This window comes from Lampetra planeri, chromosome 21 (assembly GCF_965212315.1).
Source record: "Lampetra planeri chromosome 21, kcLamPlan1.2.h2, whole genome shotgun sequence".
NCBI classification, from domain to species: domain Eukaryota; kingdom Metazoa; phylum Chordata; class Hyperoartia; order Petromyzontiformes; family Petromyzontidae; genus Lampetra; species Lampetra planeri.
Genome location: NC_136127.1, coordinates 1,012,262 through 1,031,305, shown reverse-complemented (window position 1 = coordinate 1,031,305; position 19,044 = coordinate 1,012,262). Strand labels below are relative to the sequence as shown.

Here is a 19,044-nt window from a genome sequence, read left to right as displayed (position 1 = left end):
AATAATAAAATGTATTATTTCCCTTCTACGTGACTTTACCGAAAGAACCAAAAAGATGAATCCCTGCAGTCACGAAAGCATTAAATCGAAATTTAAGGTTTTTAGAGTTAGATCGCGTAAGTTTCAACGTGTAGTTAACCCGCCGCCACCCGACACAGCCAATTAGTAAGGTTTGTCATGTAAAGAAAATGTGCCAAATAGTTACGAGTTCAGCACATCAGTGTGTTGGAGAGTAAATCTACAACATTTACAATTTGAGTACTTTACCGTTTCGCTGGTAATTACATCCAGCTTCATCAGCCGATTTTGCCAGAATTATTACGAGATCTACCTGCTTCCGGTCTTAAATAGAGCAAGATAAAGTCATCATTGTGAGCCAAACAGGTGCAGAGAGTAGAGGGGTTTTATTGTAATTATATAACAATGATTGTTAATCACAGTTAATTAGTATGTGATGCCTTTTACAAGGCATACAATTGTAAGTTATATTACTTCATACGCTTTCAAGCAGCACTAAGCCTGTAGCTGTCAGAATGGTTAAAGTTATTTGTATTTCTCTCAATTTTAATAGATTCTCGCATTAGCCTTGGCCAGTAATAATTCGTTTTACACAACACTTCAACGTTATCAAAATCTATTGAATGCCTCTGTTCGCAAACATGTTCTGCAACTACCGACAGTTGTGTTTGTGAGTATTTAATATTTAGTTAGCAGGAGTCAGGATGAGTGGCGACTCCTGAGTCACTAGACACGGGAATCGGAGGTCTCGCGTTGACGATAGCTGAAACCTCGGCCATGAGAGTTGTAAGAACTTCCTGGGAGAGTCGAGTGGTTCCGATGATTGTTGGAGCACGCAATGTACGTGAGACTTGAGGGCGGATCTCTGTGTCTGATCCAGGCTCCACAATTTCAACGGGGTCTGTTGCAGCTTCGCTGTGGTGCCAGCTTGACTTTCCCGAGGATGAACCGTATGTGGTACATTCCTGTGGCATCTGTGGTTTTTAAGTAAGACACGGCTGGTATGTCTTTCATTGAGACATCTCAAGACACAGATCCCTCTGCGCCGAGCTTCAGAAAGAGAGTTAAGGGTTAAATTTAGACTTAAAAATTTCGTGACTGCAGGAATTCATATTCTTTGGTTCTTTCGGTAAAGGCATGTAGATAAAAAAAAAGTGAATAAGAAGAAAAATAATAAATAAATATCCCTAATGTAGACTGTAGCTTGGTTCTTAATCAGAGTGAGTGTACTGGCAATCTATTATGTAGACTGTAGCCTGGTTATTAAGTTTGGTGAGTGTACTGACAGTCTATAATGTAGAATGTAGCCTGGTTATTAAGTTTGGTGAGTGTACTGACAATCTATAATGTAGACTGTAGCCTGGTTATTAAGTTTGGTGAGTGTACTGACAATCTATAATATAGACTAGCCTGGTTATTAAGTTTGGTGAGTGTACTGACAATCTATAATATAGACTGTAGCCTGGTTATTAAGTTTGGTGAGTGTACTGACAATCTATCATATAGACTGTAGCCTGGTTCTTAACCTCGGTGAGCGTACTGGCAGGTTGTAATGTAGACTAGCCTGGTTCTTAACCTCGGTGAGTGTACTGGCAGTCTATAATGTAGACTGTTGCCTGGTTTTTATTTTATTTTTATTACTCAAAGAACCAGTAATAAGTCTACATTATAGACTACCAGTACGCTCACTCAGTGTAATAACCATTGCTGCAGTCTACATTACAGACTACCAATATGCTCACCAGCTTAAAAACCAGGCTACAGTCTACATAATAGACTGTCAGTACACTCACCGAGGTTAAGAACCAGGATACAGTCTACATGATAGACTGCCAGTACACTCACCCAGCTTAACCATTGCTACAGTTTACATTATAGACTACCAGTACACTCACCAAACTTAATAACCAGGCTACAGTCTACATTATAGATTTCCAGTAGACTCACTCCGATTAAGAACCAAGCTACCGTTTACATTAGTGTTTGTTTTGTTTCTTTATTATTAGTTTTTATTTTTCTATCTACGTGACTTTACCGAAAGAACCAAAGAATAGAGTTAAGGGTGTAGGGACATGGGATCTGGAGCTGGTTGAGAGCCTGCAGGGAATCCTTCCACCTTTCCCATTGTTGTAGCTTTTCATTGGGTCGTGGGGTATCCCAGTCTTGTGAATCTGAAGAAAGCTCTTAAAGCAAGAACCTCCCTCGTATGGTGACTGAAGCTACAAACCAAGGTGGACTATAGAGGCTGTTCACTCTTGATGGGATAATGGCATTGGCTTTATGGTTTTTCATCGACTGACACCTGGAATATGAAATGTGTCCATCTTGAGGTCCCAGCTGAACCCCCCAAGTCTCTATTGAATCTTTAGTGTGTCGACACCGAGATCTAAGTCCTCTAGATCCTTTGCATGGTCGTCTGAAGGGAATGCATCCATTACTATCAGCACTGTTAGATGCTATTTTGTGGAGCCTCAGGTTAGCAGATCCATGGCCTCTGCATTTGTAGGCAAGGATTTAAGACCACAAACTGTTTGGCGTCCGTACCGCATGCCTGTTCTCCTTCCTGTGCTGTCTTGCTGAGTCCAGAGGTGGCTACTACTGCGGGTGATGAACGATTACCAAAGACATGTACCTTCATCCTGTATTTAACATTCTCATTGATGACGTTTTCATCTTGAACCATGAAACAGTGGAACATCTACTCGATGTCGGCTTTTGGAGCGACAGGCTCTCTCCTGAAATGGAGTACCACTCATAGGAGGCTATTGGTTAGGTCTGGTCTGGTAAGCAGAACTTCATTCAGTGAGATGCCCTGAAATGGAGCACTTGAGTCAAACACTACTCTGATTTAATCTTAATTTTGGAGCTTTCGTGACTGCAGGAATTATTCTTTGGTTCTTTCGGTAACGTCACGTATAAAGATAAAATAATAAATTAAATAATAGCATACTACGACGTTTCGATTGCAACACAAGCAATCATCATCAGGTATAAAAGAAATAGCAACAAAAATCTAACCAGAAAACTATAGACAGACATATAAGCAGACAGATATCACAAAGATACACAGAGAGAACACGTATCGGCACAAAGAGAGAGATCGTCTCTGTGACGAGGCCTTATGTGTGTTGACCGACTCTCTGTGTTGCATTACATTACATTTCGATATTTTGCTAGGTTATTTAATTTTATTGTGTCTTTCTCCTAATTTTCAAGCTTGCGTACCGTACCACGTCGTCGTCCACTCATTGACATGCTAATTTTTTCTCTGCCCCCTCCCTCTCTCCGACCCCGCCCCCTCTCTATATTTAAGGCCTCGTCACAGAGACGATCTCTCTCTTTGTGCCGATACGTGTTCTCTCTTTGTGTATTTTTGTGATATCTGTCTGCTTATATGTCTGTCTATAGTTTTCTGGTTAGATTTTTGTTGCTATTTCTTTTATACCTGATGATGATTGCTTGTGTTGCAATCGAAACGTCGTAGTATGCAATTATTTAATTTATTATTTTATCTTTATACGTGACTTTACCGAAAGAACCAAAGAATAACTACTCTGATTGACCTGGCTTCTATGGTTGGTACACTGTACATAGCCAAGCATGCTAATTGGAGGTATTAATTATTGTTTTGTACGTATGGGAAGAAACCAGAGAACCTGGTGAAAATTCGTGGTCAATCCCCGTACAGATAGAACTTAATCCGCTTGCTGCTTTGTCAGTGATGACTCCTGATCTGAATCTTCCCTGAAGGGGCCAAACACAGAGTGTTCATGGACCAGGGCTTGTCGGAGGAACAATGTCTGCAGGTGCTGGCGCAGTGGGTGGGCAGAGAAATCAAGGACCTCCCCGAGGAGGCTGCAGGCATCGTGGCGGAGTGCCGAGGTAAACACTCTCGTGGAGTCAAACGTGTGGGCTCCACGCTGTGAGCACCTCCAAAAAGCACGGTCGGCTACATACGGTGCGAAAGAAGTTCAACATACATACGGTGTGGCATCATGGGTACGGCAGTGCCGTGCGTATCGCTGCCATACAGGTTAACGCGCAATTGTTATTGGATTTGAATGAAATACTCAAACTCATATTGCTATAATAGCACGGTTGGCTACACACGGCGCGAGAGAAGTTCAGCATACAAACAATCGGCCATTGTGTGCCATCGCCATGGTCCAAGTTTGCCATATTTGACAGATTACACTACAAATTACTAATTTGGGATCACACATAGTAATCATCGCCCCCTCCTGGCAGACTAATTCCCACTTGCAGGCCAGTGCACAGTCAACTTCTGCCACACAGTGATGGCTGCCATTGGGGGGTCCAATAATAATGTTTTAGATGAAACTAATGATGGATTTGCAGTCATTTCAAGTTCCAAGTTGATGTTGTTGAAGTGGGTTAGAACTCATGAGACCAGGATTAGCCTCATTCACAAGAATCACCTCGGTCACCAAAATGACAAAAACAAAACCAGTCGAATAACGTGAAGCGATGATGCAAATAGAAATCAGGGCAAAATCAGCTGTCACGTAAGACTTATAAAATATTGCACTCGCCTAAATCGCTGTTAATTAATAAACTCCCTGCAGTGGAAGTTAGCTCGGGCAGAATTATTTTTCCGCTAAACAGAGTACAATTACACTCAAGTTGTAGAAACATGAAACAGAAATAGGATGAGTATTGTACTAATATGTAAACGGACAACACTACACGATGTCAAATGCAATTGCAAAGTGACGTTCTCATGAAGAAATTACATCTCAGCACTAAATTGCGGTTTAGATGGGAGAGTAACCACGGAGGGAACGAGACACAAGGGCTTTCACCATGGAGATGGAGAGATGCCATCAGCTCGTGTGCAGCACCTCGATGCATCGTTGCATCACAGAGACCATAATAAAAGGCCATGACTTGAGGAGGCCTTAAATCAGTGGTGGATAGAGCATGGCTGCTATATAGGATGATGACTGTACTGAATTTATATTCTTAGGTTTTTTCGGTAAAGTCACGTAGGTAAAACATTAAAATTAATGAAAGTAAAGTAAAATAAAAAATAAAAATCACGACGTTTCGGAGGCAACACAAGTCTCCGTCATCAGGTGGGACCGTCACAGCCAGATTTGCTGCATCAAGTGAGGCAATGATTCAAGATGTAATCCCTTAAAAGCAAGTTGAGGGGGGAGGAGAGGGGGGCGGAGCTCATCAGAATGTGGTAGCCAATGAATGGAACGTATCGGGAGGGAGGGGGGCGGGGCTCAAAGACGGCACGACGTGTCAGGTAGAACGCCTCGGGAGGGGGGGCGGGGCCAAAAGAATGCACGACGTGGTACACGTCGACGGCGTGGACGTGGTTGTGCGCAAGCAACTACTGCTGCACACGCCAACGCATTGGACAGAGAGGGGGGGAGGGGAGGCCAAACGAGAGTGTGGTGCAAGTGTACGTGGACATGTGTGTGTACAAGCACCTGTTGATACACATGATAGAAAAGAACGAAAATGCCCATGTTTATACCAGTGCTGGCTGAACAATGAAGAGAGTACTGTTAAACACTGGAGATGTTAACACTCGGTAAAGTAAAGTAAAATAGTGCCTGTCAGATAAGATGGTCCAAAAATGTGTAATTAAGTCTTTTTTGCGTGGTTGATAACATCTTTCCAATGATTACCAAGTTTGTACCCATTCAAATTCAAAAAAAAATTCAAAAGTCACTTTATTGTCAAGTGTGTTACATGTGTAATGCGGGCGTAAGCGACCTTCCGGATGTGACGTCACGGGGGGTGGAGTCATGTGACGTGGGGGGAAGGTTCGGGTCCTTAAGCGGGTAAACCGGAAGGGGAAGGCAGTCGGGGTGTGAGCGGAAAAGAGTGAGGCCACGCGGGCGAGTGTGGAGAGGGGGGGGCGCCGACGGCCATCGGGAGCCAACCCCGAAGATAAGAGGAAGCTGCGGAGTGGTGTGCAGCTGCAGAGGAGACAGCCAGAAGGGCTGCATGTTAGAGGCAGCGGTGTGGCTGCCAGGAGGAGCTGCGGAGAGAGAGAGAGACAGCAAGAGGCTGTCAGAGCTGCGGAGGGAGAGGAGTTGCAGCGAGTACAGCCAAGGGGGGCTGTGTGAGAGAAACAGCAGCAGAGCTGCTGTTGTGGATCGGGCCGACATTGGAGTCAGCACCGTGGAGAAGCTACAGAGTAAAGACAGCCGTGTGGGTGTACAGCACGAACCGAATAAAGGACACTGAGCCAGACATCGTGGTCCAGTCGTTTATTACACTGGTGTCGGAAGTGCAACGGCATGTCGAAACAAGTGAGGAAGAAAGTTAATCCGGCGCCTGCATCGGCTTCTTCGTCCGACGACGACGAACTCCCTCCAACCACGGATCCTGTTGGGGTGGTGGAGGAGAGCCCGGCTGAGGCGACCACGGGAACGGGAGTGGAGGATGTTGGCGCGGTGGCGGGTCCGTCGACATCATCAGACGCGGATCAACGATGGCAAGCGATGGCGGTACAACTGGAGGCACTTAAGGACGTCCTGGCGCATCTATGCCATCTCGTCGCGCCAGGGACGATGGATGATGCAAGTGGTGCTCCGCGGGCCGCCACGTTGCCTGTCCTGCCGCCGCCATTGCCCACGCGGCAAGAGGCCGCCATTTTGCGCGCTCCGTGGCGCCAAACCGCCATCTTGGCCACGCCGCGGGCCGACGCCATTTTGAATTTGCCATCACAACCACCACCATTGGAAGACGGCGGGAAGAGGAGTCGGAGTCGCCACCTTACAACGGTTAAAGAATTTTCCGTCGGTGGGGACTGGAGCGCGTTCGCCTGCCGCTTCTTGGCGGCGGTACGCACAGCAAGATGGACCGATGCGGAGGCTTTGGAGGTGTTGCCGACTCTTCTGGACGACGAATCTGTCCGATTCTTCCGTTCCATAACGACCGATAAGAAGGCAACTTTATGTGGTGTTTTTCAAGAAATGGCCGATGCTTATGAGCCACCAGATGATGCGCATCGGCGATTCGCTCAACGACAACGAGCACCAGAGGAGTCGCCCGTGGCGTTCAGGGGTGCGGTGCTGGAGCTGGCCATGGCAGCTTATCCTGAGACGCCACAGGACCTGCTCGAGCCTCTCATATTAGGGAAAATGTTGGAGCTGTCTCGGGATCTAGGGATCCCCATGCCTGTGTGTGGGCATGAGAAGCTAACTTCCCGGACGGCTGCTAAGTGTCTCGATGCGCAATTCAACCTCCGTCGCTGGAAACAAGTGACGGCGTGGACGGGGGGGCCCGTCAAAGAAGGGGATGCGCTGGGGTGGAACCCTGCGCAGGCTGTCTATGTTCCGGATGACCGGGGCCCTCAACAACTGACGGCCGCCTCCGCTCCATGGACGGGACGCGGCGGGCCGAGACCGCGCGCGGCGCTACCAGAACGGGGCCGTCAGGAGGCGAGGCCTGCGCTTCGGCGCAACGAGGCCGAATGTTTCCGCTGCGGGCGTAGGGGCCACTACGCCAGAGACTGCTGGGCCCGCTTCCCGGCTCCGCCGCAGCAGGAGGCCTCGGCACCGGTCAAGTCGGCTAAAGATCCTCCGAAACAGGCATGTCGGCACGCACCAGACACTCGGCAAGGCTTTACACCTCACCCATCACCGTCGTTGCGCCATCCTAACGTTGTGGTTAAAGCATGCCCTTCGACGGGGCCTTGTCGCTCGCTCACGCAATGGCGCAAGTTGGCACGGAGAGTCGTCGCGGCCGCTACGGGCTCGTCCACTGTACCGGGGTCTATACAAGGGGTGGACGTACGCATTTTGGTCGACTCCGGCGCGTCTGCGACTATTATTTCGGATGTCATTTTTCATCTGTTGGGCATCCCGCCGGGGGCTGTGCGTCCGGTTTATGGGTCGTGCGTCGCTGCCAACGGGGGTAGCATGGGTATCGTGGGTCAGGTGGATGCTAAGATATCTATTGGGGATGTGTCGGCCTTGGGTGTTGTGTTGATATCGAGATCTTTGGCGGTTCTTTGTTTGTTAGGCACCGATTTTTTGGCTAAGATGCCCATTTTGATCAAAATCAATGAGAATTGTATTGAACTGCCGGGGGGCCGTCAAATCTCGTTTCTGCCGTCGCCCTGGGGGCGACCTGCTTCGGCCGTACAAGTGCAGGCGCTGTCCGTCGCATCTGTGGACATCCCACCTGGTACACAGATGCTTATACCCTTGCGGTATCGGAAGCCCCTGCCTGATCGGCTAGGAGCAGTAGGGGTCTTGTTGTCACCGTCCGCCGCGATAACAACCGGGTTGGCGTTAGTGGGGGCACAGACCATCGTCCGGCCGGATCAATTACCGTTTTTACAGGTGCTTAATGCGGGGGGAGAAAACGTCCGTGTCCCGGCCGGTACGGTTGTGGCACATGCCACTACGGCGTTTGCGACCCATGATTGTCCACATAGCCGGGGAGTTGTTGCTGGGGTTTCCGAGCCAAGGAGTTCGGATGATCGTTGGGTTGCTCATTTATGTGACGAAAATTCTTCCCTGTCCATGGAGCAACGTGGTGAGCTGCGTAAATTGTTGTTGACATATTCCGATGTGTTCAGCTCCGATGATTTGGATTTGGGCCGCACTTCGTTGCTTTACCATCACATTGAGACGGGCGATGCTGCCCCTATTCGATTAAATTCGCATCGGATGAGTCCTGCGGAGCGAGAACACGTACGGGGGGCAGTGGAAGACATGTTGGCTGCGGACATTATATCGCCATCTAACAGCCCATGGGGCGCTCCAGTCGTCTTGGTTAAGAAGAAGGATGGCAAATTGCGATTTTGTGTTGATTTCCGCAAATTGAATAAGATATCGGTGGCAGATGCGTACCCCCTGCCGCGTATGGATGACTCCCTCGACGCATTGTCGGGGGCTAAGTTCTTTTCCACACTGGACCTCTCTTCGGGATTTTGGCAGCTTCCCCTTGACGAGTCCTCACGGGAGAAAACCGCATTCCGTACGCCGCAGGGGTTATTTCAATTCAACTGTCTCCCGATGGGATTGAATGCGGCCCCTGCTACATTTCAAAGGTTGATGGAGCTCGTTTTGACGGGGTTGCAGTGGGAGACATGTCTTATATATTTGGACGATATCATTGTCTTCAGCCGCACATTTGATGAACATTTGACGCGGCTGGAGACAGTGTTCACGAGGATGCGTTCTGCCAAATTGAAATTCAAACCAAAGAAATGTCACCTACTGCAACGGTCCGTCCGCTATTTGGGGCACATTGTGAGTGCTGAGGGAGTGTCCACGGATCCGGAAAAGACGGCGTGCGTCCGGGATTGGCCGACTCCGGCCACCGTGGGGGATGTTCGGCAGTTTTTGGGATTTGCCTCGTATTACCGAAGATTTGTGCCGGGTTTTGCGACGATTGCGAGGCCCTTGCATCTCCTTACGGGTAAAGGACGGAAGTTTGTTTGGGGACAGCCGGAGGAGGCGGCCTTTCGGAGTCTGCGTGATCTATTGGCCACGGCCCCAACATTGGATTATCCCGATTTCGATCACCCATTCATTCTTGATACGGACGCGAGTGACACAGGTATTGGGGCGGTGTTATCACAGTCTAAAGGGGGTGTAGAGCGTGTCGTGGCGTATGGTAGCCGAGTCTTGTCTCCTGCGGAAACCCGCTACTGTGTCACTCGCAGAGAACTATTGGCGGTTGTTTTTTTCCTACGGCAATTTCGACCATACCTCTACGGTCGTTCTTTTATTGTGCGTACGGATCATGCGGCCTTGCAATATGCCCTTAAAATTGACCAGCCATCCGGACAGTTGGCACGTTGGTTGGACACGCTACAGGAATTTTCCTTCCAAATTCAACATCGGAAGGGAGTGCGCCATGCGAACGCTGACGCACTTTCCAGATTACCGCGGCGCGCCCCTTGTAAATGTGAGTCGGGGACGCATAGGTGTTCGCCGATTCCAAACCCCCCTCAGCCGCTTACGTTGGCCGTCGAGAAGTCGGACACTCCGATGGAACCGGGACCGGCTGACGGGGTTTTGAATCTGCCGCGGTCTGTCTGGATCCGGGAACAGATGATGGATGAGTCATTGGTGTCCTTGCGGAAGCGGTCTGCTAAGGACAATGGGAGTCCGAGTACGGCTGTGGGGCCGCAAACCGCTCTCCGAGATGGTCTGCTTATGTGGCGGGAGGGGTTCCAGGAACGTTGGCGCCTGGTGGTACCAACGTCCTTGCGATTCGAGTTGATTAGAACCCTCCATTGTGACACTCTCTTACATTTAGGGGTGCAGAAGACCTTGTTGACGTTGCAACGTCATTATTTTTGGCACGGCATGGCGACAGATGTCGTAGGGCACGTGCGCGCGTGCCCTGCGTGTGCACGACGTAAGCCGCCGAAACATCCTTACGTGCCGCCTCTCCAGTCGATTCAGGTGTCTCGAGTCAATGAATTGGTGGCACTGGACATATTGGGACCTTTTCCACCATCGGCGAGGGGTAATAAATATTTGCTGGTAGGGGTTGAGTACCTCTCCCGTTGGCCGATGGCCTGGCCGTTGCCCGATCAGTCGGCCGCGGCCATTACCGACGCCTTTTTGTTTGGGTATATTATGGATAAGGGGGCGCCTGAGAGACTCCTCACGGACCAGGGCAGGAATTTCTCTTCTAAATTATTGGCGGAAGTGTGCGCGGGCCTTGGGACTAAGAAAGTACGGACATCCCCATACCATCCGCAGACGGATGGTATGGTTGAACGGCTGAACAGGACATTGTCTGCCATGCTTTGCCATACCGTGAGTGAACAACAATCAGATTGGGATCTGCACATCCCCGGGGTGCTTTCGGCGTACAGGATGACGCCTCATGCGGCTACAGGATATTCGCCGTTTTACCTTATGTATGGTCGGGAAAACGTGCCGCCGGTGGATGTGCAATTGGGAACTGGGGTGAAGGGACCTCGTAAACCACTTCCTGAATACATTCAGGACACGGTTCGCCGAGTCACGGAGGCGCGGGAGAATGCCCGCGTGGCTACGGCCAAAGCCCAGGCCCGGAACGAGCGATATGCGCGACGGTCTGAGGGGGAGTGCCCTTGGAAGGTTGGGGACCTAGCCTGGCTTCATTGTCCACAGGTACGTCCGGGGACCTCGCCGAAATTGCACAAACCCTGGCATGGTCCCGTACGCCTCATTGCGGTTCCCAACCCACAGTCAGCACGCGTCCAGATTGGGTCTCGTCGCTGGGTTGTGCATACGTCGCGCTTGAAACCATATGTTGCTCCCTTACATGATGCGTCATCCCCCAATGTTGCCTTGCCGGGGTCTGTTGCTGCTGACTCTCCCCTGCCTGCGTCCATTGATCTTGCTAGAGCGCCTGTCGTACCTGTTCCAGACAGGCCGGCCGTGACATTGCGGGGGACGAGGGGCCCTGCTCGGAGGACGCCTGCCAGGTCTGCGGGACCTTCGTGCCCTGCAGCCCTTCCGACCCAGCTGCGGGCACGGTCACAGGACAAGCCCAAGACTAACTCTTTAGAGACACGGGACGGCGGTGGACTTCCAGCTGCGACAGGGGGATTACCCCCTGTCATTCCTCGACTTTCATCGCGTTCCCGTTCTGCGAGTGGGCCGCCGACCGTCCGGGACGGGCCGGCGACCCGCACACGTTCCAAATCGCTTACGTTTCGTTGATTGTTGTTGTCTTGTTATTTTTTTTTCTTACAGTTGTATTTATTGCATGCTTTTTGTACGTTCGTTGATGTTAATTGCGTTGTTGTTGTTTTTGCTGTTACATTGTATGCTTAGTGTCCTTTAGGGGGGGAAGCTCGGTTCGCCGCATTACGATTTGCTATTGGTCAGCCGAGGTCGGCTGGGATTTTTCTACGGGGGAGGGTGGTGTAATGCGGGCGTAAGCGACCTTCCGGATGTGACGTCACGGGGGGTGGAGTCATGTGACGTGGGGGGAAGGTTCGGGTCCTTAAGCGGGTAAACCGGAAGGGGAAGGCAGTCGGGGTGTGAGCGGAAAAGAGTGAGGCCACGCGGGCGAGTGTGGAGAGGGGGGGGCGCCGACGGCCATCGGGAGCCAACCCCGAAGATAAGAGGAAGCTGCGGAGTGGTGTGCAGCTGCAGAGGAGACAGCCAGAAGGGCTGCATGTTAGAGGCAGCGGTGTGGCTGCCAGGAGGAGCTGCGGAGAGAGAGAGAGACAGCAAGAGGCTGTCAGAGCTGCGGAGGGAGAGGAGTTGCAGCGAGTACAGCCAAGGGGGGCTGTGTGAGAGAAACAGCAGCGGAGCTGCTGTTGTGGATCGGGCCGACATTGGAGTCAGCACCGTGGAGAAGCTACAGAGTAAAGACAGCCGTGTGGGTGTACAGCACGAACCGAATAAAGGACACTGAGCCAGACATCGTGGTCCAGTCGTTTATTACACATGCATGACATACAACACAGATGAAATTATAGTCCTCTCTTTTGGTCCCACGGTGCAACCAAGCAAGTAAACAATGAATCACAATTAACAGACATAAATAAACAATAAACAATCGGCGATCAACACAAGATAAAAAATCAAAAATGTAATAGACTTAAAATAAACAACAGTCAAGAATTATAAAATGTAAAATATTATTTAAATAAAATATTTAAAGAAATAAGATATTTAAACCGGTGTGGTAGTGCGATGTAGTGCAATGTGCAGTCCAGAGATCAGGATGTACGAGTGAATGTGTGTGTGGGGGTTGGGGTCAGGGGGCAAAGGGGGGAGGGTGGGCAGAGGGGGGGAGTGATGGTAGAGCAGGGAGGGAGTTGAGTCTCCTGACAGCCTGGTGAAAGAAACTGTCTTTGAGCCTGCTGGTCTTGGCCCGAAGACTCCGCAATCTCCTCCCTGACGGCAGCAGGCTGAAGAGGCTGTGAGATGGGTGGGTGGGATCACCTGCAATCTTGATTGCTTTGCTGGTGATGCGGGTGTTATAAATGTCCAGAAGAGGGGGGAGAGAGACACCAATGATCCTCTCAGCTGCTCTCACTATGCGCTGCAGAGTCTTGCGGCAGGACACGGTGCAGGTGCCGTACCACACGGTGATGCAGCTCGTCAAGATGCTCTCAACGGTGCCTCTGTAGAAGGTGTGCATGATGGGGGGCGGGGCTCCTGCTCTTCTCAGTTTGCGGAGAAAGTACAGGCGCTGTTGGGCTTTTTTGGCCAGTGATGCAGTGTTGTGACTCCACGACAGGTCTTCAGAGATGTGCACACCCAGGAACTTGGTGCATCTCACCCTCTCCACTGCAGCACCGTTGATGGTTAGCGGAGTATGCTGGGTGTGCACTCTCCTGAAGTCCACAACAATCTCCTTCGTCTTCTCAACATTCAAGTGGAGATTGTTGTCCTTGCACCACGTGGCCAGCCTGCTCACCTCACTCCTGTAGTTTGTCTCATCCCCGTTTTTGATGGCACCCACCACAGTTGTGTCATCCGCAAACTTAATGAAGAGGTTGGAGCTGAATGATGGTGTGCAGTCGTGGGTCAGCAAAGTGAAGAGGAGGGGGCTCAGCACACATCCTTGGGGGACCCCTGTGTTCAGTGTGATGGTGCCGGAGGTGTTGCTGCCAACTCGAACTGCCTGTGGTCTCCCTGTCAGGAAGTCCAACAGCCAGTTGCACAGGGAGGTGTTGAGCCCCAGGTGGTCTAGTTTGTGGATGAGCTGCTGGGGGATGATTGTGTTGAATGCTGAGCTAAAGTCGATGAACAGCATTCTGACGTAGGAGTCTTTAGTCTCCAGATGGGTGAGAGCTGAGTGGAGGGTAGCGGAGATGGCGTCATCGGTCGAGCCGTTAGACCGATACGCAAACTGGAAAGGGTCCAGGGCGGGGGGAAGGACAGACTTGATGTGTTGTAGGACTAGCCGCTCGAAGCACTTCATAAGGATTGGAGTGAGTGCGACCGGGCGGTAGTCATTGTTGCAGGAGGGTGATGACTTCTTCGGGACCGGGATGATGGTGGTACCCATCATCACGGTTGAAATTATGTCTGTGTTTGTATATTTGTATGGCTTCGTGTACAAACCTTTGATGGCAGCCAAAGGTTTGTACACGAAGCCAAACAAATATACAAACACAGACATAATTTCAACCGTGATGATGGGTACAAACTTAGTAATCATTGGAAAGATGTTATCAACCACGCAAAAAAGACTTAATTACACATTTTTGGACCATCTTATCTGACAGGCACTATTTTACTTTACTTTACCGAGTGTTAACATCTCCAGTGTTTAACAGTACTCTCTTCATTGTTCAGCCAGCACTGGTATAAACATGGGCATTTTCGTTCTTTTCTATCATGTGTATCAACAGGTGCTTGTACACACACATGTCCACGTACACTTGCACCACACTCTCGTTTGGCCTCCCCTCCCCCCCCTCTCTGTCCAATGCGTTGGCGTGTGCAGCAGTAGTTGCTTGCGCACAACCACGTCCACGCCGTCGACGTGTACCACGTCGTGCATTCTTTTGGCCCCGCCCCCCCTCCCGAGGCGTTCTACGTGACACGTCGTGCCGTCTTTGAGCCCCGCCCCCCTCCCGATACGTTCCATTCATTGGCTACCACATTCTGATGAGCTCCGCCCCCCTCTCCTCCCCCCTCAACTTGCTTTTAAGGGATTACATCTTGAATCATTGCCTCACTTGATGCAGCAAATCTGGCTGTGACGGTCCCACCTGATGACGGAGACTTGTGTTGCCTCCGAAACGTCGTGATTTTTATTTTTTATTTTATTTTACTTTCATTAATTTTAATGTTTTGCCTACGTGACTTTACCGAAAAAACCTAAGAATATGAATCCTTGCAGTCACGAAAGCTTCAAATCTAGAATTAATGTACTGAATTTACCAGCAGCGCTTTGCCACAAGTGCCATCAGAATGAATAGAATATACTGTGGTACAAATTGCTGATGCACAATGGCCTCGAATTATGTCTAAAGCCGTAGATCCTCACCTCACTTGGTAAAAGCCTCAGCTAACTTTGGTCACGCAAGATCCACCACCCCCCCCCGCCGTTGCAGAAATGGAAAATCACGGAACAGTTACAAAAATATTTCCGCTCATTTTGTATTTGCACATTTACAATTTAAATATGTCTTGAATCACAACACGGCTCACAGTCCCTGAGGGAATATATTTTCCACGACTTAAAATATTAAGTTTGAACATTCCAGAAAACAAAAAGAAAGCTGGGAGCCAGTCAACACCTGCTGCCACTTTCAAGTGGCAAAACTACAAATGACTGGAATGTTTTGAAGGTCGTTGGACAAACATGAGAGAGTGGTAGGAAGCTTGCCCATTGAGCCAATAGCTCCTTTTCAATGGCACCACATTCAAAATAGCTGCTATGGCACCACGCTTGTTGCATGGGGAGCGAGGGTTTACAATGGTTGCACAGAACAAATGCAGGTTGGCAATCATAATTGATGGCATTGCCAAGCAAACTAGAGAAGAGGAATGTAAGTATAATACACTCTCTCCACCCATTAGTGCCACACACTAAATGTAAATTAATTTTATTAACCAGGTCAAGGCCACTGAGCTGTTACCTCTTTTTCAGAAGAGACCTGACCACAAGTGATAGCTCATCAAAGTGGTGATCATATGTGGACATTTATCGTAGCAGCCAAATCATATCAGTGCATGTTTTTAAATGTGGATGGCAACACTGGTGGACCTGAGGACCATGGGGAGACAACACGCGGTCTCCAAATATACAGGTGTCGGGATCGAACTCATGACCTCTTACGTACCAGGCAAGGGGGGTAACATCTCGCCACCGCGGTGCCTGACGATTAAATTGCAGCAGACATGTTTCTAAACTTATACAATTTTTCTCAGCAAATCTGGTTGTGACTTTTAGATGCCAAAGAATTTAAAATCACACACAGCACATCCACACACAATGACAAATGAAAGGGGCTCCACAATAATTGCTGTATGAATTTTTTTTCACCAAATCGAATTTTCATTATGACGTTTCATTTGAACTCTAAGGAACAGCCTGGGTGCTGTCAGCTTTGTGTTTTTTTAAGTGAACTCATGGAAAAAGAACCTCCCATCACATGATGTAAACTGATATCCTTGGCGTTTTGGAGTGCCCTCTACACTGACAACACAAAACACGACCTCCTAACACGTAGTAGTTTTTTCGCAGCCAATATGATTTGTAATTGATTTTGGGTCTGGCAACATAGTAACCTTGCGGAAATGTCTTTTTCGTGATGTAACCAAACAAATTAAATTGTCACATGTCCAGTCATTTAACGTGGTGCATAAACACGCCAACCAGAACGTCATAATGACCTTTTTCATGACCTGAAGATGCTTGCCGCAGGTTCAAGCGAAATGTTAGATATCAAATTGACGCATTTGGTCATGAACATTTTTATTCAAATTTACCTTTGAGCCGAAACGATAATAATTGGCGCATTAAAACGCTTCTACACGTGGCAAATTAATGCTTGGCTATGTTGGGTGGTGAAGGGCTACACGACAAGAATGTGGCCAGATCATATACGTGGCTGAAGCCCAAAAATCAATTATGATTCGCTATGCCCATCGCAGTCCCCAGCTACTTTTAATTGGTGGGGAGTGGCTGATGCTGTTTTCCTTTGACCAGGTTCTCCTCTGGTGGTGACTCTCATTGGGGCCCTGCTCAAGGACTTTCCTTCTCGCTGGAGCTATTACCTGAAACAGCTCCAGAAAAAGCAATTCAAGCGCATTCGGAAACCGTCCTCCTACGACTACGATGCTTTGGACGAGGCCATGGAGATCAGCGTGTCCGCCCTCCAGGTGGAGCTTCAAGATCACTACAACGACCTCGTCGTTTTCCAGAAGGACACCAAAATACCCTCAAAGGTACAGTGGCCACAGGATTTTTGTTTATTTGCTGACAAGGGCCTGACACATCAAGCGATCGGATACAAACAGCCCTCGGATACAAACAGCCCTCTCAGAGTTGTGTAACAGATAAGAGTTCACACGTGCCCCTGATTGAGCAATGTTATAAAACTTTGGAAAAGAGACGATGGGAGGGAATTCGAAATTGGAGCAGTGCGATGGAAGAAGCAGAAGAGAGTTGTGACTTTCAGTGTGGTGATTTTCCCTGCCGCTATTTTATTTGTTATGCCAAGGGGTGACCTTTTAAATTAGAAATGTAATCAAACATCAGTGTGTCAGACCCGAAAGGTACAAGCTTATTTTTTAACTTTATCCATTTTGGCAAAAATAGCATCTAAAGTGTTCATTATATATATTACTTTAGAGTCTAATCATGCAAGTGTGCATTTTTACTTGTGTGATTTTAATTGGTGTAATTGTATCTACTAAACTAATTATTGGATTTGAAAAATACATTCAGCAAGTAAATTGGATATACTTGTGTTTTTGATAAAAAAAATATATTCGTTAACATTTTTGATGTCTTCTCGAAGACTTTGCCGTTACACTGTAGAAACGCATTATCGTGCAAAAACACACAACGGTACTTCACAAGGCCAGAGGGGTGGTAACTGTGGCCATCTCAACCCTGAGGGAGACCTTGTGCTCCAAAATTTGAAAAAAAAACCCACGCACAAAAGGTTTCAGACAATCAGCTGCTTGATTTCAAAGCATGGAACATCGACCAATGGTGAGCAAGCCATTCATCACCTGTTCTGGCGATGACTCATTCCCACCCTCCACAGGCGCAAGTCCCACTAATCCAGAGCCAGGTGGTAATCCTGGTGCCCTATTGGGTGATCATCCATTTCCCGGCACGTGCAGCTTGGTAGCACTTCATCACCTGCCGCTCATGTATCTCTAACCAATCAGTGTTCTGACTGCGAGACAAGGCTCGATTATTGTTGTAGCACGGTCGAAAAACCTGACCACCCTCTGAGCAGTTACTGCACCACGTCATACAAATGGAAGATGGAAGGAGAGAAGCTATGGAGAAAGAGGAACAGACAAAGACACAGAAACACGGGCAGAGACACACGCAAAGAGGATCCCATAAAGATGGTCATGGAGAGGCACACAGCGATACAGACACACAGATAAAGTGAGACACGGGCAAGGTAATGGAGAGGGACATGGATATGTAAGAGAGGGACACAGGGAGAGAGAGATGGAGAAGAGCATGGAGAGAGGGACTTGCAAATAGATTTACACTGAGATACCAAGAGAAATTTGGACACACAGAAAGACAGAAGAGACGGAGAGATATGGGTGCATAAAGACACACAGACATTAAGATAACGTACAGGCATTCAAAATCTATTAACCAGATGAGAACGCATGAAACCGCGATGGTCTCATTTGGAAGAGACACCAGGGGCACCCATGTAAGCCACAATTCGTGGTTTGGTACGTCGTCCGTACTTGAAATTTATGCGGACCCGCAGAGGCTGCGAGCCCCAGAGACAGCCGCTCGTGTGTGTGACTCACTGTTACTGTAATTAAGAGTTTCTGCTGTGTGCCTGCAGGTTCTGAGTGTGCTGTGGGACATGGATGTGGTGGAGGTGGAGGACACAATGAAGGTCCTGGTGGACAAGTCCCTGGCCTTTCAGCAAGAGGACGCTGACACCTTCACGTACTCCTTGCACGACTTGCAGCACGACTTCCTGGTGGAAAAGAACCATGCTCTGCTGCAGGTGAAACTTGACCATTTGTCCCAAGAGTTCGACGATCTTAAGTCTTTCCCGTTCCAAGACATCTGCAAGTTGCAGGGTGGAGTCCAATTCACCGCTGAATCTCGGAACGCGCAAGCAGTTGAGCGTTAATTTTATTTAGAGAGGCGTAGCGTCGTTGTTTTTAAAGACATTGTACTCACTGCAGAGAACCATAATGACATGACCACAGTCTATGATAGCTGAGGCCAAAGTGTGCGACATGGCCTCCCGTGTGGCCTCGTGGGAACCTCGGTACCGGCAAAATTATTTTACTTTAGTACTTGTACGTCATCGGAACAGAATCGGAATAAAAACTGATGATGTAGGAGATCTGGGTTTAAAAGGTCAAAGTGATTACCTGCTTA

The 19,044-nt window shown here is 48.8% G+C and overlaps 1 protein-coding gene across 3 annotated transcripts in view; it reads left to right on the top strand.

The window, feature by feature from the left end:
- Nucleotides 1–19,044, top strand: part of APAF1 (apoptotic peptidase activating factor 1) — a 66,401-nt gene that overhangs the window by 9,146 nt on the left and 38,211 nt on the right. For all 3 annotated transcript variants that reach the window (XR_013586511.1, XM_078603699.1, XM_078603698.1), the window contains exons 7-9: nt 3,769–3,900; nt 16,648–16,886; nt 18,494–18,661. Coding sequence is in view for 2 of the 3 variants with exons in the window: in XM_078603699.1 (XP_078459825.1) it covers nt 3,769–3,900; nt 16,648–16,886; nt 18,494–18,661 (539 nt within the window). In the remaining variant the exon portion in view is untranslated. The remainder of the gene's footprint in view (nt 1–3,768; nt 3,901–16,647; nt 16,887–18,493; nt 18,662–19,044) is intronic.